Source organism: Musca domestica, unplaced genomic scaffold, assembly GCF_030504385.1.
Source record: "Musca domestica strain aabys unplaced genomic scaffold, Musca_domestica.polishedcontigs.V.1.1 124, whole genome shotgun sequence".
In the NCBI taxonomy this organism is placed as follows: Eukaryota; Metazoa; Arthropoda; class Insecta; order Diptera; family Muscidae; genus Musca; species Musca domestica.
This window is the reverse complement of record NW_026712162.1, coordinates 526,292-550,076: the sequence shown is the minus strand read 5'-3', so window position 1 is coordinate 550,076 and position 23,785 is coordinate 526,292. Positions and strand designations below refer to the sequence as shown.

At 35.9% G+C, this 23,785-nt stretch overlaps 1 protein-coding gene across 2 annotated transcripts in view; it reads right to left on the bottom strand.

Annotated features, from left to right (window-relative positions):
• The window catches only part of LOC101896451 (uncharacterized), a 100,106-nt gene that overhangs the window by 13,439 nt on the left and 62,882 nt on the right, over window positions 1–23,785 (bottom strand). For both annotated transcript variants that reach the window (XM_005180389.4, XM_020035681.2), the window contains one exon: window positions 6,469–6,734. In XM_005180389.4, coding sequence (XP_005180446.1) covers window positions 6,469–6,528 — 60 coding nt within the window. In that variant the 5' untranslated portion in view covers window positions 6,529–6,734. The remainder of the gene's footprint in view (window positions 1–6,468; window positions 6,735–23,785) is intronic.

The following is a 23,785-nucleotide window of genomic DNA, read 5'->3' as shown; positions in this document are numbered from 1 at the left end:
ATTTGGCTCTCTGTGTGCTTTTTGGGGGGAAGAATGACTCTTTTTGTTGTTTTAGTTTTTTGTTGTTTTGCCTTTTTCCAACATCTAGTGTTCCATCTGTTCACAATTTTACATGAGATCATAATACAAAAAAAAGAAGAAACAAAAGCTGTGGTCTATTTTTGTTTGACACAGAGCAATGCTCTGTTCGGCTATGTTGACTGGCATTCAGTTCGGCTGACAAAGCTTCAGCTGTTTGTGAAAATTTTTTACTTGCAAATCCAGTAGAAATTTGTGGAAACATGTATATATATATATTCTCAGGGCTACGGCTGGAGAAACTGCAAATCAATCAGAAACTGAAGCTATAAACCCCGAATTGTCAATTTTTAAGGAGTTATGAGGCTATTTTTACCCTACATCACAAGGTGGTCAGGGTATTATGTCTTTGTGCATTTGTTTGTAACAGGCAAAAGGAAACGAGGTAGACCCATAGTTCCTTTTGATGATCTGCATAGAATCACTTTCTAAGTTGATTTATGCATGTCAGTCCGTCCGTCTGTCCGTCCGTCTGTCCATGTATTCTTGTGAACAAAATGCAGGTCTCATTTATTATCCGATTGAGATGAAATTTTGCAAACAACATTTGTTTGGCCCAAGGACGAACCCTATTGAAATTGGAGATAATCGGTAAAAATTTAGATATAGCTCCCATATATATCTTCGTCCGATTTGCCTTTTATTGTGCACCAAACGTGTAATATCAGCCCGAATAGTATGGAATTTTGCACATACAACCAAATTAGGCCTGAAAATAAGTATGCCAAATTTGATCGCAATCGGTTCAGATATAGCTATAGCTCCCATATATATATTTTTCATCCGATTTGTTATTTTTGTCCTCCGCATACGTAATATGCCCTCTGTAACAACAATATTTGGGGAAATATATCAAATGCAGCTCAGAAATACCTTTGCTAAATTTTATCGAGATCGGTTCAGATTTGGATATAGTTCCCATATATAACTTCTTCCGATTTACCTTTTCTTGTGCACCAAACGTCTAATATTTGCCCAAACGGGATGGAATTTGGCACATACGACCGAATTTAGTCTAGAAGGTAATATGCCAAATTTGGTGAAGATCAGTTCAGATATAGCTATAGCTCCCATATATATTATTCATCCGATTTGTTGTATTTGTTCCGTAATATGCACTCCGTAACAACGATATTCAGGGAAATATATCAAAAACAGCTCAGAAATATCTTTGCCAAATTTTATCGAGATCGGTTCAGATTTGGATATAGTTAACATATATATCTTTATCTGATTTCAAATTAATTTTGCACCAAATGGGCAATACAAGTCCGAATTTAAAAGATACAAATGCTTCGGCATATTTAGTCTATTGAATTTTTCCACATGAAATTCCACACAAGAAGTCCCTTATGAGTATTTCACCCCCTGAAAGAGAATTGTCTATATAGGTCCACGATATCATATACCCTCCATATAACGGTACCCTCCGATATTCGGTATTTTGATGATTTCAGCCACATTTTCAATGGAATTGTCTGATAATCCACACAAGGAGTTCCTTTATCCCTTGTTCCTTTATCTACTTTTTCCCTTGGAAGAGAATTATCTATATAGGTCCACGATATCGTATATCCTCCATATAACGGTACCCCCGATATTCGGTATTTTGATGATTTTACCCACATTTTTCAACGGATTTGTGTGAAATTCCACACAAGGAGTTCCTTGTGGGTACTTTATACCTCGGAAGAGACTTATCTATATAGGTCCACGATATCGTATATCCTCCATATAACGGTACCCCCCGATATTGGGTATTTTGATGATTTTAGCCACATTTTTAAATCGAAATTGTCTGAAATTCTACACAAGGAGTTCTTTGTGAGTACTTTACTCCCTGACAGAGAGTTCTCTATATAGGTAAACGATATCGTATAGCCCCCATATAACGAAGGGTATTCGGTATTTTGATGATTTTTGCTATATTTTCTAATGATATTGTCTGAAAATCCACACAATGAGTTTTTTGTGAGTACTTAAACCCCTGAAAGCGATTTGTCTATATAGGTCCACAACATCTTATATCCCCCATATAACGGTACCTCCGATGTTCGGGATTTTGATAATTTTAGCCACATTTCCCAATGGAATTATTTGAAAATCCACACAAGAAGTTCCTAGTGAGTACTTTACCCCCAGACATAGATTTGTCAATATAGGTCCACAATATCGTATATCCCCCATATATCGGCTCCTTCCGATATTAGGTATTTTAAAGATTTTAACAGAATTTTCAATGGATTTTATTTTTTTTTTTTAATTTTCTTATTCGTTCCAAATTGTAGAGGATATTCAAAGTTCGGCCCGGCCGAACTTACTGCTTTTTTACTTGTTTCTCTTTAAATATCTGCAATCAAAATGATGCTAAAAACCCTGAAATGTCAATATTTAAGGAGTTATGAGCATTTTAAAATTGGCTATTTTTCCTCTTTAAATATCTGCAATCAAAATGATGCTAAAACCCCCGAAATGTCAATATTTAAGGACTTATGAGCATTTTAAAATTGGCTATTTTTCCGCTTTAAATATCTGCAATGAAAATGGTGCTAAAAACCCCGAAATGTCAATATTTAAGGAGTTATGAGCATTTTAAATTTGGCTATTTTTCCTCTTTAAATATCTGCAATCAAAATGAAGCTAAAACCCCGAAATCCCGATATTTAAGGAGTTATGGGCATGTTTTGGCTATTTTGTTGTATATTCGTATATAATTGCTAATATAGTGGGTGCATATATCCAACGGTGAACCGACTGATACTTCTTACCTATTTCATATATATTATCCTAAACCACATTAGCTTACTCTATGAAATAATTTCGCTAGCTTTCTATATAACTCAAAACCTCGTTGCTATCTACAGACATGTTCTGCACAGGCTTGTGTATGTGTGTGTGTTCAAACTGTTGTGTATGACTTTTTGCGGTTCATTGAACGAATTTGTTGTTCGCACATTGTTTGTTGTCACATAATGGGAATTTCATTTCATTTGATTTGATTGTTGTTTTGTTTTGGTTTGTTTGTCTTGCTCTCCGATATGCAAAACTTTTTTTTTTTTTTCGTTTATTTGGACAACCTTCAAATTGTAGGCAATTATTTCCGCTTGATTTCATGGGAATTTCAAATATTTCAAGTTCAATTAGCAAAGGCGAATTGTTGGAGAAAAGCAAAAAAAAAAAAAAAAAAACATCAGCAGTAGCAACAACTTCCAAACAATAACGATGATGACGAGTGCCATGGTGGAGAGGGATGGACCGATCCCTTTAACATGTTATTGGTGTAACTAATTCCAATATCGTCATCCATCAAAAATTCAAGAGGTTAATTTGTAAAATATTTCCATATTTACTACAGAAACATAAATTCCAAATGGAATGCGTTTCACGGGCCAACATATCCATCTAAACTAATGTCATGTGTTGGACCCTTTCAAATTCCGAAAGTAAAAGTCAAATTACATACGTTTGTGACAGCTAACTTTGACAATGCGGAGACATTTTTGTGGACATTTTACATGTTTATGTGATTTGCTGTCTTGTTGTTGTTGTTGTTGTCGTTTCGTGGACATTTCTCATGTTGGGATTGCTGCTGTTGCTGTTTTTTGTTTGTTGTTATTGCAAACAATTTGTTTCGTACTTTATTTAAAATATTAATGTAGCGGTTTGTCGACGGACGTCTTGCCATCAGACATCTGTCACAAATTTAAATGATGCCTCTGCGGTTATGTCGCCAAAACCACAGTGACAGTCATACAGACAGCCAGACACACTGTAAAGCTCACGAAAATTTGAGAGAAAAATTGACTCAAATATTTGAAAACAACAAAACAGGTCTTTTATATAGACCGAAGACCTATTAGGTCTTAAATCAATTGAAATTTTTACGTTTTTTTACGAATAGGAGACTTACGAGGGCCTGGATATGGCTAGAATATCCTTAGTATTCTCTATACGGATAAGAGATCCTTGAGGTCAACTATGCGATTAGGGGATCCTTGCGATTTTCTGTACCAAAAAGGCCTTCTATGCGAGACTTTGGACTTTGGAGGTACTCTATACGAATTGGATACCTTTGAGGTCTTCTATACGAATAGGACATAATAGAGCTCTTCTTCACTAATGGTAGAACTTTTAAGTCTTCTATACGAATAGGAGACATTTGAGGCCTTCTATGCTCTATTCGAATAGGAGACCTTTGAATTCTTCTATGCGAATAAGAACAGCAGAGAGATGGGAGACTTTTAAGGTCTTCCATACTAATATGAGATCTGTGGGAGATCCTATACTAATAGGAGACCTTGAGGCCAAAGAGGCCTTCTATGCGAGACTTTGGACTTTGGAGGTACTCTAAACGAATTAGATACCTTTGAGGTCTTCTATGCGAATAGGACATACTAGAGCTCTTCTTCACTATAGGTAGAACTTTTAAGTCTTCTATACGAATAGGAGACATTTGAGGCCTTCTATGCTCTATTCGAATAGGAGACCTTTGAATTCTTCTATACGAATAAGAACAGCAGAGGGATGGGAGACTTTTGAGGTCTTCTATACTAATATGAGATCTGTGGGAGATCCTATACTAATGGGAGACCTTTGATGTCTTCTATACGAAAAGCAGGCCTTTGGGGTCTTCTATGCGAATAACAGACCTTTAAGGTCTTCTATACGAATAGCAGACCTTTGAGGTCTTTTATACGCATATCAGACCTTGTAGGTCTTCTATACGCATATCAGACCTTGGAGGTCTTTTATACGAGTAGGAGACCTTTGAAGTCTTCAATAGACATAGGAGGTGCTGTATACGAATAGGACAGCCTTGATGTCCTCTATATGAATAGGATAACCTTGATGTCTTCTATATGAATAGGAGACCTTTAAGGACTTCTATACGAAAATGAGATCCTTCAGGAGCTCTATATTGGAATAGGAGATCTTTGAGGTGCTTTGTACGAATAGCAGTCCTTGGAGGTTTTCTATACGAATAGGAGACCATTTAAGTCTTCTATGCGATTAGGAGACCTTGGAGGTCTTCTATACGAAAAGCAGACCATTGAGGTCTTCTATACGAGTAGGAGACCTTGAAGGCCTTCTATACGATTAGGAGAACTTGGAGGTCTTCTATACGATTAGGAGACCATTGAGGTCTTCTATACGAATAGAAGACCTCGTAGGTCTTCTATACGAGTAGGAAAACTTTGAGGTCTTCTATACTATTGGGAGACCCTTGTAGTATTCTATGTAAATAGGATTTGTAAGGTCTTCTATAGGAATAGGAAACCTTTGCTGTCTTCTATACGAATAGGAGATCTTTGAGGTCTTCTATACTAATGGGACACCCTTGAGGTCTTCTATATGAATAAGAGATCTTAAAGGTCTTTTATACGAATAGGAGAATGAGAGACCTTTGAGGTCTTCTATACTAATGGGAGACCCTTGAGGTCTTCTATACGAATAAGAGACCTTTTTGGTGTCATTTATACGAATAGGAAAGCTGTGAGGACTTCTATACGAATAGAAGACCTTTCAGGGATAAATTTGCGATCTGCTATACGAATGGGAGACCTGTAAAGTCTTCAATACGGATAGGAGATCTCTGAGGTTTCCTATACGGATAGGAGACCTCTGAGGTATTCTATACGGATCTTCTATTCGTATAGAAGACCTTTGAGGTCTTCTACATGGATAGATCACTTCTTAAGTCTTCTGTGCGGATAGGAGACCTCTGGTCTTTTATACGGATAGGAAATTTGAAGACTTGTGAGGTCTTCTATACGAATTGAGGACCTGTGAGATCTTGTATAATAATAGAAGACCTGTGAGGTCTTCTATACGGATTTGAGATCTGTAACGTCTTCTATCCTTCTAAATTTTCTAGAGCTATAGAAGGTCGGTTACCCATAAAAATCTATAGACATTGGTTCATTGATTTTCAACGAACAATTTTCTTCGAGTGTATTATTCGGAAGAGTTTTTTTGTTTGGCAGACACGCGAAACAAGCAAAACACAACAAGAACAACAGCAAATTGAACAGCAGACAAGTCTGACAACTTAAATCTTTATCCAATAAATTCTGCCACAGAGATTAGCAAAAATAAGTTCATGAAACAGAACACACACGATTTTGGTCTTTCAACAAAGATTATCATTAATGCAACCGTATGTCGTCTGCCACGTCGAACTTCCAGACAATGTTAATGTCAACGAAATGGATTTAATGGCAATTAAATGCATGATGAGACATGTCCTGGCGGTATGGGATTTTTGTAAAGATGACATTTGGTGATAATTAGATGAAGGACCAAAAAATGATGACCACTAACGCATTTCAATTTTAAGAAATTTACCATCCACCTTTAAGTAATAAATTATTTTTTTTTTCATTAACTTACCTCACTCAAGTAAAGTATCTGCATCAAAGCGAACAATTTCCAAAAGAACTTCCAGCTCATGTTATAGATTTGTGTGTGTGAGTGTCCCTTGGGGTTTCCGTGTGTGTGTGTGCGCGCGCTCAGCTGAAACCTTATCAATCGATTTATCGTCAATCAAATTGAATTGAAAGTTATTTTAGCACAGATTTGTTTTTCATCAGCCATTGGGAGTGGGGCGGGGGACCAAGAACGAGGAAGCGTGAGAATTTGATATGATGACGAAAAGGCTAAAAATAAAACAAAAACATCAAATTTGACGTAAGTTCATTTAAAAGTATGTGGCAAAATACTAAAAATATCTAAAAATAGCCAAATCGCTGTTTGGCTACCAAAACAACCCCCATTGGATTTTTGTGGATAATTCTTTTCGCGGTTTATTATTTATTATTTTCCTTATAATCTTCTAATTGATTGAAATTAATGAAAATGTTGGCCAATAATCTAATTTAGTTGTTGTTAATATTCAATATTTTGCTGTTCATCATCATTAGCAGTTGTGCGTAGATACAATATACATACATATATATGTACACAGATCATTAATTAAAAGAAGCAACAAAAAAAAACACATTTTTGAAATTCTCTATTTTTGTTGTTGTTGTTTTCATTAAATGTCCGATTTTAATGTACCCCAAGCAATTTGATAACTTTTTTTGTGAATGAATGCAAAATGGCCAACGTATATGAATTTGGAGTAGGTGAAATGCCAAAGAACCTAACTAAAAATATATTTTTTAACGATTTTTAAAATATTAATAATTTTTACAAGGAAAACTCAGAAGGTTATGAAATTATATCTAAAAATACAAAAAAAAAAAATGAATAAAAAAAATCGGCACTAACAAAGTTTACATCGCAAAGTGGCATAATTAGAGGGAGCAAGCTTCCCCCCGGTAGTAGATATATTTTACTTGGAATCCTTGCATTTTAGGCATAAAGTATTTCGACAGTATTACTTTTAACCATACGAGAAATATTTCGATAAAAATATTTGAACCTCCAACGGGGCCCAAGGTGCCTTTTTGGTCCTAATTCCGAAAAAAAATCCAATTATATATCTATAAAATATATGTAACAATTTAGCCCAAAAAATTTTAGGATGTCATCCAACATACATAGTTATCTAAAAATAATTATATTTATTTAAGAACTTGTGGGAAAAAAACTGTACTCCATTTTTTATACCCTCCACCATAGTATGAAGGGTATATTAAGTTTGTCATTCCGTTTGTAACACCTCGAAATATACATTTTAGACCCCACAAAGTATATATATTCTTGATCAGCATAAAATTCTATGTCGATTTAACAATGTCCGTCCGTCCGTCTGTGGAAATCACTCTAGCTTCCGGACGAAATTAAGTAAGTTGATAAAAATTTACTCAAAGGTGTATTATGTCTGCAGAACTTTTGGTATTGAAAATGGGCCATGTAGGTACACATCTTCATATAGCCCCCATATAAGGTACCTCCCGATATGCGGTATTTTGATGATTTTAGCGACATTATTTACCGGAATTGTTCCAAAATTGGTATTTGAAGTTCGTAATGGTTCACGTCTTCGTATAGCCCCCATATAACGGTACCTCCCGAAATTCGGTATTTTGATGATTTTAGCGACATTATTTACCGGAATTATTCCAAATTTTGTATTTGAAGTTCGTAATGAATACTACAGCCTATGACAGAAAATTGTCTGTGCAGGTACACATCTTCGTACAGTCCCCATATTCCTCCCGATATTCGGTATTTTTATGATTTTAGCGACATTATTTACCGGAATTATTCCAAATTTTTGTATTTGAAGTTCGTAATAAATACTACATCCTATGCCAATTGTCTGTGCAGGCTTATGACAAAAGTTGCGTATCCAGGTCCACGTTGTCGTATAGGCCGTATACGGCTACATTCGGTATTTTTAAGATTTTAAAAGAATTGTTAATAGATTTTAATTTATTGAAAATTGCCAAATTTGTACCAAATGGTGGAGGGTACTCAAAGTTCGGCCCGGCCGAACTTACAGCTTTTTCAATTGTTTACAATACACTTTTTTCACCTATTACGGAACCCGCAGACTTCTGAGATCTGTGTGGGGAGTTGTTCAAGTCTTAAATATATATCCAAGATCGTTTCAAAATTGTGGGGTTTTTAGAAAGTTCTTTTCAAGGACTTCACGGTCATATATTTATATTGGTGGATTTTTCGTAAATAATTTTCTAGGACATCCCGAGAATCGTGGATTTTTTTAAATTCAATGATTCCCATATTCTTAATAAATTTTTTAGAAGACGATCTAAGAGTCTTATAATTTTTCAAAATATGTTTCAATATCTGCCAAAAGCAACAGAAAAAAAGTTAAAAAGTATCAATCAGTTCAGCCGACAGACTAATACCCTCAGCCATTGTACGATTATTTAAATATATTTTGACTTCTGTTATGAATATTCAAACTGCTGACTCTCTATGGTGTGGGTTCTGAGAGAAAGGGCCAATATTGTCTATTTCGTAGTTGACCTAAATAAATACGATATAAATATGGGGTAACTTGGTAACAGGTTGGTAACTTCCTTTACTTTACATGACACATGTGATAATTTTTAGAAAATGTTAAGATGTGCTTGAGGTAGCAAGTATAGTCTACCGAAGTATTCCATTTTCATGATTTATTTATCTATCTTATATATATATATATTATATATATTATATATATATATATATATATATATATATATATATATATATATATATATATATATATATATATATATATATATATATATATATATATATATAAATGTAAGTTGTGTTACTTACTACGCTTATAACTTAAGAACCGCTGGATTAATTTTAACGATTCACACAAATTCGGAGTTGTCTACTCTCCGAAAAGGATAATATCCAAAAAAATCGCGTAAAAATGTGATATATTAACATTTTTATTTTGACTTTTCAAATGTACAATAGTAATGTTTTATTTTGCATGATTTTTTTCCATTTTGACTTACTTTTTTCTAATGTACATTTGTAGTGTTTTTTTATATTTTATTTTTGAATTCGAATATTTATACCAATTTATTTAATTGACTTGATTTCTTGAGAACTGAAATTGATGGCGGGTTACATGGAAGTGTAGTAGCGAATTATGTGGTGGCGAAACGGAATAGATGATATCGAAATAATTTAACGCGGTCACACCAAAGTTAAAAGATAATTACTTTTTCTAAATCGCTGAAAAATCATGAAAAAGAGATCTCATTGCAAAAATCAAAAAAACATTTTCAATGGAATCGAATTTTAAAGTAATAGTACATTCTATTGACAAACTTTGTAAGGAAGGATCTTAAAACATTTGCTGTAAAAAATCAGCGAAAAAGTTGAAGACTTTTTCAATTTGTTATTCTTTTTTTTGTCAATTTTTTTTGTGAACAAAATAAAGAATAATTTTTCACTAAAAAAATTGAATAAGTGCGAAATAGGATGTTAACTGACATCTACCTTTCAACTCCAGGGCCTACATCGTGGGTTAGCTGGAAGATGTGAACACGTTTAAACAAACAAAAATGACCGAAAAAGCTTAATGGGGCTCATTTCAAAGCGTGACAATGATCCGTCCAATAAGAGCTCAAAATGCAAAATTCTTTGGGAGAATAATAAGTAATATACCAATATTGAAATAAAAGGTGCAAAATAGTAGAGCGAATGGGACTTTTAGTAAGAAAAGGTTTTATATCCTTCCAGAAATTCTTCCCAAACATTCAAAATACCTAAAATCACTTTTGCAGGTCTTTATATCGATCATAACTCATGGATAAGGGAACAACCCGAATTCATATTTATATAACCATCTATGATTTAAGTTATTTTTGGGGTCTTGGCCGGCCACTTTTATCATTTTTTGGCCCTTATTTGACATTTTTGTTTCTAAGGGGGTAGATAACCTCTTCGCATAAAATTTGAAATTTTCAGAGTAGGGCATATATTGGTATTGACCACATTCATCAATTGATTTGGCTAAAAAATTTTATTTATGCCACCCTGGGGTAGGGAACCATCATACAGATAATTGCCACATAGGAATTTATTTAAGTATCCCCAAGTCCACTTTCACATCTAATGTGTGGTCAGAAAAGAAAATTTTGTATTCTATTGAATTTTTAACCCCCAAGAGAATATTGGTTGGGAACGTAGATTTGGGATGTGCATCCATATGAAATAAATTGTGGAAACATGAACAAATTACAAATATAAGAAAGTAGCACGGGACCGAATATTTGTTTAATCATCATATCCTATGATGAAAATATGGAATTTAAGGGGTCTCCAACTTACAATTTAAATGGCAAATAAAATTAATTCCCATCTTATCATTCTGCCCTCAATTATGAGGTGGATAAAACTATTTTTACTTATTTAAATCACGCGAAATGCTATGACATGCTATATTGTTCTGCTATATTTTTGATTTGGCCTCTATTTGTCATCTTGGATTATAAGGGGTAGAAGAAAGTTTTCAATGTAGGTCGATGTTTCGGAGTAGTGCCCATATAAAGAAGGTACCTCCTAATTTAACCACATTTCAAAGAATTTGGCTAATAATGCGTATTAGGGGGGGTGAAAATCTTACACTAAAATTTCAACATATCTACAAATTTTAGAATTTTTATCCATGTTATAATACCCTCTCAAGTCCACCTTTTGGCGGACAAACAGACTGACATGGTTAGGGGGACTTATGAGGACTCTAATGCACAATCTAAGTTGCTAATGGGTTTAAAAAAGTAATTAACTTTGGCTATTCTTAAATCATTCAGCCCTCAATTATGTAGTATACAAAATACAGCAAATTCCAAATTACTGCTCATTTGACTGGAAGATTTTGCTACGATTTTTACCATATTAAAAATTAATTTGATCCCTTATATGGCGATAAGATTGATATATACTTTTTAATAGATTTGTATAGCACATCCACACAGTTGAAGCCCACGGTTTAAATATTGAAGCCCACTGGTTAAAAATGGGTACAGGTATTTTAAAACACTTTAATAATAATGAATAATTATGCTTGGGAATATATGCATAATAGACAAAAACTACGGGCCGGCAACGCGGACCGGGCCAGCTAGTTACATATAAAAATATTGGTATGGGAAATCATAAATTCTATAATCATCTCAGATTACTGGTTAGATAAATATTTAGATATAGCAAGTTGCAAAGTATCGCCGACTTGTTTCGCAGAAATAAGTCCGGGAAATTGTGACCCTTTGTGGGTTAGGTACCAGAAGTGGTTGGCAGATATATTTCATTTTCACAACAGTTCTTGCGTTTGCAAAACTATTTGGATGTGTTTGAAATTTGGAAGGAGTCGCATGCTTATTACGCTGTCATTGACCGTTTTGTTTTTCAAAATCTGGAACCCTATGTGGAGAGGTACCAGAAGAAATGCTTCGATCTCTATCATCTTTATAACGGATCACTGATCACGTATAGAAATATTGTGATATACCAGATCTGAATGGAATCGGATGTTAATTTCGTGTTTAATGAATGATACAAAATTTTGACCTTATGTGGGGGAGGTACCAGAAGGAGTGCAGCGATATATTCCATCTTCACACCAGACCTTGAATTAATAAAAATATTGCGATGTGTGAAATATGAAAAGAACCGGATGCTTATTTAGAATTTTATAATCGTTTTGGTTATTAAAAATATCTGACCCTTTGTGGGGGAGGTACCAGAAAAAATGGACCGATCTCTACCATCTTTGTAAGGGATCATGTGTTGATAGAAATATTTAGAGATTTATTCCATCTTCACACTAGACCTTGAATTAATAAATAAATTGTGATGCGTGTAATTTTAAGACAATCAGACTCTTACATCATATTTTATAAGAGTTATAATTATTAAAAATATTGACCCTTTGTATGGGGGGGTACCAGAAGCAATGAACCAATATATCTTATCTTCTCACCAGACCTTGGGTTAATAAAATTATTTTGATGTGTGTAATTTGAAGATAATTGGATACTTACATCAAATTTTATAAGAGTTATAATTATTCAAGATTTTGACCCTTTGTGGGGGAGGTACTTTATGGAGTGGACCGATTTTGTCCATTTTCTCACCTAATCTAGCACTGATGCAAATATTAGGATTTGCAAAGTTGAAGCAAAATCAGATAATCTTTTCTCTTTCTGTGCAGTAAATTATATTCTTTGAAAATGTTGACATTTTGTGGGACAGGTACCAGAAGGAGTGGATCGGTATTGTCTATCTCCGAATTCGATCTAAGTTTGACAATAATATTACGATGTACCAAGTTTGGATTAAATCGGATATTCCCTTCGAGAGTTATTGTGCGCACCATCCAGCAGAAGGACGGGCATCGCTAGATCGACTCCTAATGTCCTGAAACGGTATTGGTCCAAAAAGTCTTTAGCCCTTTGGCTGAGGGTATAAAAAGTACTTTGTTTATATTACCTTAGAATGGGCTACCTGCCTCATATTGATTCCATTATTCTACTGGTTTCCTTTCGAATCGTGTAAATATTCAAAACGATTCAATATTTTTATATCCTCCACCATTCTATGGGTTACCAGTAGGCAGGTTAAGTTCGTAAATGGGCCATGTCGGTCCACGTTTTCACATAGCTGCCATATAACGGTACCTCCCAATATTCGGTATTTTCATGATTTCACAGACATTTTTTACCGCAATTATTTCAAATTTCACATTTAAAGTTCGTAATGGGTACTACAGTTTCTGACAAACAATTTTGTATGCAGGTTCACGTCTTCGCATAACCCCTATATAACGGTACATCCCGATATTCGGCATTTTCATGATTTTAGCGACATTATTTACCGGAATTATTTCAAATTTCGTATTTGAAGTTCGTAATGGGTGCTAAAGCCTATGACAAAAAATTTTGTATGCATGCTCACGTCTTCGTAAAGCCCCCATATGACGGTACCTCCCAATACTCGGTCCCGGCCCCTCCGAGCTTAGCTGCTTTTTTACTTGTTATTTTTAGTATTTAAGCAATTTTACATTTTATCTCGCCATTCATTCACATATTCCCATTTCAGTTACAGTCAACACATATGATGCTAATAAGAGAATTGTATTTTTTTGCCAGCAAAATTTTCAAATAAACACCCATGCAAAACTATGGACAGACGAAATGAACAGCAAACAAACATTTATTGGCAGTATTTCTGTCCATAGGCATTTGGTATTTGGTTTAGAGACCCGCTATGTGTATATTTTGATAAAGCTATTTTTTCGGTTTATTTATTTTTTTTGTGCACCACAACCAACATCAATAATATTTACAGTATTTTATGACTTTACGAATTCATGTAGAGCAAATTTTAGATACGAAATTGTAATTCTATAAATTCATTGAATCGAATTCAGAGAAATTCGGAAGGATATTTTAAAATAGGAAATTTTACAGAAATCCGAATATGTAATTGATACAGAACCGGTTACGCTAGACGAAAAATACAGGGTGAGATAAAAAAACTGCAACAAAGACAAACGCCATAATTTCTACATTTTTATACCCTACAACACTATGTGTTGGGGGTATTATAAGTTTGATTGGGCCAGAATTTATGTAACACCTCGAAATATTGGTTTCCCATATAGGAAAGTATATATGGATCTTCCTAGCTCGCCGAGCTGAGTCGATCTAGCTATGTATGTCCGTCCGTCCGTCTGTCCGTCTGTCCGTCTGTCCATGTTAATTTGTAATCACTCTACAGGTCGCAATTATGGCCCGATCTTCACGAAATTTAAAATGTAGGTGGGGTTAATGTCAGAATAGAACCCTATTTCTTTTGGAGATGATCGCCAAATGTTTAGGGGTTGAAATGGACCAAATACTGAAAAAATGTCGGATTTTGCAGTAGCTATACTGGTCGCAATTATATACCAATCGACGCGGAATTTCGCATGTAGCTAGAGTTTAGGGCAGGGAAGAAGCCTACCAATTTGGGTGGTCATCGGATTATATTTAACGGGTAAAATAGACAATATATTTTGTATTAAAAAAAATCGAAATTTTTCATTAAACCGCGAATATTTTCAATCCCGGCGAAATCACGAAGCCATGACAGGGTTACTTCTGATCTTTACATTGATTTTAACATCCAACAAATCGGATATATAGCAAAATATGTGCGATATATATGAAGATATGCTTGAAAGATCTATTTTATGTCGAGAACGGCTGAACTGATTTCGACAGTTCTCATTAATTCAGAATGGCCTCTTGGCAGGAAAGACAAAACGTCTAAAAAATCGCATAAAAATATCTCTCTAAAGATGAAAATATTGATTTTGTAACTTTTTCTCATATTTTTTCCATTTTGTCATATTTCTGGCATATTTTCATTTTGAATTAAATATTTGGTAATATTTCTGCAGCTAACAAAACTAAGTAGTTAGGATATCAGGATATCATATACAGATCGCATTTATGGCCCGATCCTTACGAAATTTTGTATGGGGATAAGATGAGGGTCAGAATAGAAGCCTACTCTTTTTGGAGATGATCGCCATATATTTAAAAAAAAAAAAACTGCAAAATTGTCAGCAGGTCGTAATTATCGCCCGATCCTCACGCACATTTGAATGGGGGTTACCGGACATTGCAAAAGCCAAGCAGTTTTGGATGGCCATCCAAAAATATTCAATGTGTGAAATAGTTTGCCAACTTTTGTAGATAAAATACGAAAATGTCCATTCCAGTGACTTCTTGGAGAATTCACAAATACAGGAAAGACGCACTTCTGACTATTTCGTTACCGCTGATATCGTTGAAGAATATAGTCAAATGTCTGTATCTCATATAGATGCGTTTCAGTCAAAAACCAATAATAAATGTTAATCTTTTGCCACTTCTGAGAGATTTTGGGTCTTTGGGAAATATTGGTTCCAGATCTAGGAAGATCATTTACGAGCAACATCTACCAATAAATTGGAGATGAGCAAATTAGTTTAAGTTGCTATTATTCGAAAATTAGAGAAGCGCTTGCATGAGGTGATCGATACTTTGGTATTTTCTAGTGCCAACCTTGCTATCCAAAATACTCCAGACACAATAGTCAAACGGATTGGTATCCGGACATTTTGGTGGCCATTGTACGCTGGAAATGAAGCGAGGAACCTCTATTTTTAATCACTCTTGGGTGGCGCGTGCTGAGTGCAATGGTGCTGAGTCCTGTTGGAATGTCCAAGGTCTGCGGCCAAAATGATTGCGTGCCCTCCAGAAAATTTTTGCGATAATGTTTGGCATTAATTCTGATGCCACGGTCGATTAATACGAGCGGAGAGCGACCATCGGCTGTTATGGCGACCCATACCATCACCATGGCCGGCGCTTGAGTTCTGGTGACCAACCGAAGGTGCACATTTTCAGCTGACCTCCTTGGCAAGTAAACACGATCATTTTGTTTTTTTGTACAAACTGCTGGACAACGAATGTTTTCTCATCGGAGAAAACCAAATTCGGCAGTTCACCACTTTCGGCCAAGCGAAGCAACTGTTTAGTTCTTTTGAGTCTATTTTCTTTCTGTTGCGGTGTAAGTTCTTGCACTTTTTGGAATTTCAATGGCTTTACCCTGAACTCATTTTTCAATATTTGCTGAAAGGAGTATTGCGACGCGGGTTTCGATCAAGTCGCTTCTTTACTTTTCGAACCAATTCTGCTGCTGTTTTTTCCGTCCAATTCCTTGACATCGGGCTACGCTACCAGTATCACGGTAACGAGCGATGGTACGAGACACAAACTATTTATTCATATTTAAATGCTAGTGTGCTCTAACGATAGCCTCTTGTGGTTTTCCGGCCAAATTTAAAGAAATCACACAATCACGCTTGAATTCCATCTCGAATAACTTTTTTTCTGGAAAATTCTCACCAAAATGCTTTTGTACGCTTGTAAACAATATAATGAGCTGTCACTGGAATAATTTTAACAGCTGTCGGATGAATGGCTTAGAAATGAGAGTCTGAAGTTGGTTGCAGTTTTTTCATCTCACCCTGTATTTTTTTCTATTTATTTTTTTTTGCGCCACAACCAACAACAATAATATTTGCAGCACTTTATAGCTTTGCGAATTCATTTAGAGCAAACTTTAGATACGAAATTGTAATTTTACAATTTCAATGAAAATTGTACCGAATTCGGAGAAATTTTATTTTTGGATGATTTTTTTAAAATTGGCAGAAAGAAAATATATAATTGATACAGAACCGGTTACGCTAGACGAAAAATATCCCTATTTATTTCATTTTAATATTCTTTATATACTGTATATATCCAATATTTACTTTTATAATTATCATTTAAAATAATTTATAAACTAATTTTTTGGTTATAAATCCCATGCCCACCATCTCTGCCAATGTCTTCAATGACAGACACTAAACAGATCAGAGAGAATAAATTACGCACAATTTTTTCTTTGATACATTGTAGCTTCAAAAGCTCACAAATTTGTAAAATACAAACATTTGAACACTGCTTTCATATAAACATCGAGCTGATTGTGTACTCAACACATTTTGATTAAAAATAAAAAAAATACTTCTCATGGCGGCTAACCATTTAATGTTTACCTCAAAATCTTAATATTTCAATTTTAATTACAAAACGTATTTGGTATTTTTTTTTCGTTTGCTCGAAGAACACTGCACATGAATTGTGGGCCATTTAGTGATTTAAGGCATCCTGCCACCACTACTCAAAATACGCCCAAATAAATTATTTCAAATATTTAACACAAAAACTGAAGAGTAGACCAATTAGCTTCAATTCGCTACGAAATGCCAAGAAAAAATTCTTTCAATTGCAATTACTTACGAATCGAAGTGAAATTCTTTTTTCATTTTTCAATTAATTTGTAACTTATTGGTATTGCTGATGTGTTTTTTTCGTTATAATTCAAGTATTTGAAAAACACAGCAACAAAGAAAAACCGACAATTGATTTCAAACAATTGGAAATGTAAGGTAATGATGAGTTCTGAACCAATTGAAGGGATTAGTTCAAAGTCGACGCACAAATTATTAAAAATGTAAAAGAAAGAAAACAAAAAATATGAAATGTTTCATAAGTTATAGAATGTTGTTTCATCATCGTCTTCTTTAACTCGATTTTCGCCATCCGCCACGTAAACCCTCCTTCGCTATTAAATCTGTCTATATTGCTCTGCCAAGGAAGATTTGTAGCAGCATTTATTTGGCATCGAAGTCTTGCAGCCAAAGTAATTTCATCTTGTGCTCCTTATTTTGGCTGCAAAATGGATGAGCTTTTGTTTTTGATGGCGTATTGCATACCCTTAACCATGTGACTGCATACATACACATATGCTAATGGTAATATTTTTCTTTTATTTGGAAAATTATCACTATTTTTACCAAATGCACAAACAGAAATGTTAAATTTATCAACGTTCTCTCTTGACACTGGAGGTTCTAAAGGTCCTTCTTAGGCACCAGAGGACATAAAGATCCTTGATACTGAAGGGCCTCAAGGTTCTCTATAAGTACTAGAGGATCTTAAGGTCCTCTATTGTCTTCTAGGCACTCTATAGACAATAGATAGCCTTAAGGTTCTCTAAAGACACTAGTGTCCTCTAAGGACACTGGAAGACCTAAAGGTCTTCTATAGGCACTAGATGACCTCAATGTTCTTTGTATGCACTAGAGGACCTCAAGATAACCTATGGACGCTAGATCACCTCAATTTTTCTATAGATGTCTTTCAGACACTGGAGGACCTTAAGGTCCCCTATGGACACTAGGGGACCCAAAGGTCCACTATAGACGCTAGAGAACCTTAAAGTCCTCTATGGACAATAGGAAACTTTAAGGTCTTTTATAGACAATAAAGGAGCTCAAGGTCATCTTTTGGCAATATAGGACCACCAGGTCCACAATATAAGACATTGAGAACTTCTGTTGCCTATAGGTAACCATGAAGGCCATCAATATCGGTGGAGGCCCTTGATGTCCTCTATTGTTTATGGAAGGTTCTCTAGTACCTATAGAGGACGATGAGGTCCACTTTTATCTATAGAGTATATTAAGGTCCTCCAATATCTAAAGAGTACCTTAAGGTACTGTATCACAGTGGCTACAGGACCTTGAAGCTCTCCATTGTCTACAGAGGATTTTTGGGCCTCTGAGAACATTGAGGTCCTGAAGTGTTTATAGAGTATTTTGGGTCACTTTGAACGTCCTTGAGCTCATATGGTGGACCCAGTGGCCCTGCAGTGTCTATAGAGAAGCTAGAAGTCCAGGAGTGTCTATAGAGGACCTTGAGGTCCTCTAATATCCATAGAAAACCTTAAGACCTATTAATGACTAAGCAGGACCACGTGGACTTTTGGGTTTGAGTTTCTTTAGAGGAGCTTGAGGTCCTCTAGTTACTCTAGAGGAGCTTGAGGTCCTCTAGTTTCTCCAGGGAGGTCTTCTAGTTTCTCTAGGGGAGCTTGAGGTCCTCTAGGGGAGTTTGAGGTCCTCTAGGGGAGCTTGAGGTCCTCTAGTTTCTCTAGGGGAGCTTGAGTTCCTCTAGTTTCTCTAGGGGAGCTTGAGGTCCTCTAGTTTCTCTAGGGGAGCTTGGGGTCCTCTAGTTTCTCTAGGGGAGCTTGAGGTCCTCTAGTTTCTCTAGGGGAGCTTGGGGTCCTCTAGGGGAGCTTGCGGTCCTCTAGTTTCTCTAGAGAAGCTTGAGGTCCTCTTGTTTTTCTAGGAGAGCTTGAGGTCCTCTAGTTTCTCTAGGGGAGCTTGAGGACCTCTAGTTTCTCTAGGGGAGCTTGAGGTCCTCTTGTTTCTCTAGGGGAGCTTGGGGTCCTCTAGTTACTCTAGAGGAGCTTGAGGTCATCTAGTCTCTCTAGAGGAGCTTGAGGTCTTCTAGTCTCTCTAGAGGAGCTTGAAGTCCTCTACTTTCTCTAGAGGAGCTTGAGGTCCTCTACTTTCTCTAGAGGAGCTTGAAGTCCTCTACTTTCTCTAGATGAGCTTGAGGTCCTCTACTTTCTCTAGAGGAGCTTGAGGTCTTCTAGTTTCTCTAGAGGAGCTTGAGGTCCTGTAGTTATTCTAGAGGAGCTTGAGGTCCTGTAGTTTCTCTAGAGGAGCTTGAGGTCTTCTAGTTTCTCTAGAGGAGCTTGAGGTCCTTTAGTTTCTCTAGAGGAGCTTGAGGCCAAGGTCGCTATAAACTCCAGAGGACCTCAAGGACTTTATAGAAAATAGAGAGCTTCGAAGTGCTCTATAGAATCTACAGGAACTGAAGCTCCGCTATAGAAACCAAAAAATCTGAAGCTTCTCCATAGAAACTAGAGGATCTAGCTTCTCTAGAGCAGCTTGAGGTCCTCGAAGGATCTGCTTTTTTTGTATAGATTCCTTAAGGTCCTCTAGATTTTATAGTGACGTAGAATTTTTAAAGAGGACCTTGACGTCCTCTAGTTTCTATAGAGAACATTTAGGTCGTCTTTTGATGAAAGAAGACGGTCTTGAGATCTTCTATTGTCCATAGAGAACCTTGTGGTTTTTTAGTGGCCATAGATGACTCCAAGGTTTTCTACTGCCCTTTGGTTATCTTTGGGAAGACTGCATAGAATATCTTTAGGTTTTCTGAGGTCTTCTATTGTTCATAGAAGTTCAAAATCGTTTATTTTCCGAAGAAAATCTTGGAAAGATCTTCAGTTCTTCCATACAATAAATAATTCTATACTTTTTCTCTGTGTACCTTATCTAAAAGGTGGGTGTCTTTTCTCAGTGTTCCTTCCATTTGTTTTTCTAATTTCGGTTTTTTTTTTTGGTGCATCCAACCATTCCCGTGGGGTAGGCATGCGTTTAGTGGCATTTTGCTCCATAAATGTTCTAATTATAACATCTACAGCACCCATCCACGTTGGGGCCATTTAGCTTTGGCTTGTTATACAAGAGAAGAGTACGCAAATGATACTTGACTGCTGGGTAATGGTTTCTGCTTCTGCCGCTGGTGTTGTTGTTGTTTTCTACTTGTAATTCACTTGAAATTCATACAGCAATTATTACAGCTGTTGTTGTAACATCATCAACACCGCTCTCGGTGTTGGTGTGGTTGTTGTTGCTGCTACTCTACACAGCTGTAATAATTGAATATGAAACTTCCTCGTTTGCGATCAATTAAATGTTGTTTGTTTATAAAATTGTAGTTGTACATTGGATGCGTTTTGTTGTCGATTAATTCGTAATCTCATATTCCGCTTTCGTAATGCCATTGAATGTTTGGTAGATAAATGGCCAAAGGGATATTTTTATTTCTTGTTGCACATAAACAATTAATTGTGTGTCGGGTCAAATGTGACATTTGAAAAAAACATGTAAGTGCACGTGACAATGTTGAGAACACTGTGCAACAAAATGTAAGTCAATATTTGGGGGATACAAAACTTTTGCTAATGGGGATAAAAATGGTTTCTTAGTGTGCTAAAACCACCATAATAGAAATTTGGCCATAGGTCATCGGACATAAATAAATATGATTTAAATATTGCGACGTGCCAGGTTTGGACTATACCGACTACTTCTTTTCTTTATATGAGATATGTGATAATTTTTAGAAACATCGCTGATTTAATTCGCAAATTATCACAGATAATAGTATTGAAAGTGGAGACCCTTTGTGGGTTAGGTACCATCTTTTTAACAGATCTTGTGGTGATGGAAATATTGACATGTAACAAGTCTGAATGGAATCGGATGTTAATTTCGCGTTTTATAAGCTTCGTGCATATTCAGCTGCCAGAAGGAGTGACCAGATATTGCCCATCTTCACAGCAGATCTTGTGTTGCTATAAATAATGGGATGTATCAAATATGAAGAGAACCCGATGCTCATTTCGGATTTTATGATCATTTTGGTTATTCAAAATCTTCGACCCTATGTGAGGTTAGAGAAGGAGTGGACCGATACATCCCATCTTCACAGCAGATCTTCTGTTGGCAGAAATAATGGGATGTTTGAAAAATGAAGAGAACCGGATGCTTATTTCGGATTTTATAATCGTTTTTGTTATTCAAAACTTTGACCCTTTGTGGGGGAGGTACCAGAAGAAAAGGTCCGATCCCTACCACCTTTGTAACAGATTTTGCGTTAACGGAAATATTTATATGTGAATAGAATCGGATGTTAACTTCGCATTTTATGAGCTTCATGGATATTGAAAATTTGGACCATTTGGGGGGAGATACCAGAAGGCGTGGACCAATATATGCCATCTTTACAGCAGATCTTGCCTTGGACTCTTTGTGGGGGAGGTACCAGAAGAAAAGGTCCGATCCCTACCACCTTTATAACAGATCTTGCGTTAACGGAAATATTTATATGTACCCAATGTGAATGAAATCGGATGTTAACTTCGCGTTTTATGAGCTTCATGGATATTCAAAATTTCGACCCTTTGTGGGGGAGGTACCAGAAGGAAAGGACCGATATATTCCATCTTCACAGCACATCTTGTATTAGTGGAAATAATGGAATGTGTGAAATATGAAGAGAACCGGAAGCTTATTTCGGATTTTATAATCGTTACGGTTTTTCAAACCTTGGACTCTTTGTGGGAGAGGTACAAGAAGAAATGGTCCGATCTCTACCATATTTACAACAGGTCTTGCGTTAATGGAAATATTAAAATGTACCAAGTCTGAATGGAATCGGATGTTAGCTTCGCATTTTATGAGCTCCATGGATATTCAAAATTTTGACCTTTGTGGGGGAGGTTTGAGATGGAGTGGACCGATACACCCCATCTTCACAGCAGATCTTGTGTTGGCAGAAATAATGGGATGTGTGAAATTTGAATAGAACCGGATGCTTATTTCGGATTTTATAATCGTTCTTGTTATTCAAAACTTTGACCCTTTGTGGGGGAGGTACCAGAAGAAATGGTCCGCTCTCAACCATCTTAATAGCAGATCGTGAGATTTTAGAAATATTGAGATGTGCCAAGTATGAATGGAATCGGATGTTAATTTCGCGTTTTAAGAGCTTCGTGGATATTCAATATTTTAAACCTTTGCTGGGGAGGAACCAGGGGGAGTGTACCGATATATGCCACCTTCACGCCAGACCTTGGGTCAATAAAAATATTATGATGTGTGAAATTTGAAGACAATCTGACTCTTAATTCACATTTTATAAGAGTTATAATAATTCAAAATATGGACCATTTGTGGGGGAGGTACTTGATGGAGTGGACCGAAATTGTCCATTTTCGAACCTAACCTGGCACTGATGAAAATATTAGGATTTAGAAAGTTGAAGCACAATAGGATTATCCTTTCTCTTTCTGTGCAGTAAAATATTTTCTATACCCTGAACTACAAGGTGGTCAGGGTATTATGTCTTTGTGCATTTGTTTGTAACAGGCAAAAGGAAACGAGATAGACCCATAGTTCCTTTTGATGATCTTCATAGAATCACATTCTGAGTCGATCCATGTATTTTTGTAAAAAAAGTACAATTCGCATTTATTGCCCTGTCCAGATGAAATTTTGCACAAATCATTTGTTTGACTTAAGGACGAACTCTATTGAAATTGGAGATAATCGGTCAAAATGTAGATATAACTCCCATATATATCTTCGTCCGATTTGACTTTTATTGTGTACCAAACGTGTAATATCAGCCCGAATAGTATGGCACAATAGTATGGCACATATAGCACATACAACAAAATTAGGCCTGAAAATAAGTATGCCAAATTTGATCGAAATCGGTTCAGATATAGCTATAGCTCCCATATATATTGTTCATCCGATTTGTTATTTTTGTCCTCCGCAGCCGTAATATGCACTCTGTAACAACAATATTTGGGGAAATATATCAAATACAGCTCAGAAATACATTTGCTAAATTTTATCGAGATCGGTTCAGATTTGGATATAGCTCCCATATATAACTTCGTCCGATTTACATTTTATTGTGCACCAAACGTCTAATATTTGTCCAAATGGGATGGAATTTGGCACTTACGACCGAATTGAGTCTAGAAGCTAGTATGTCAAATTTGTTGAAGATCGGTTCAGATATAGCTGTACCTTGCATATATACTGTTCATCCGATTTGTTATATTTGTTACCCACAGCCGTTATATGCACTCCGTAACAACGATATTCAGGGAAATATATCAAAATATATATCAGAAATATCTTTGCCAAATTTTACGGAGATCGGTTCCGATTTGGATATAGCTCCCACATATATCTTTATCC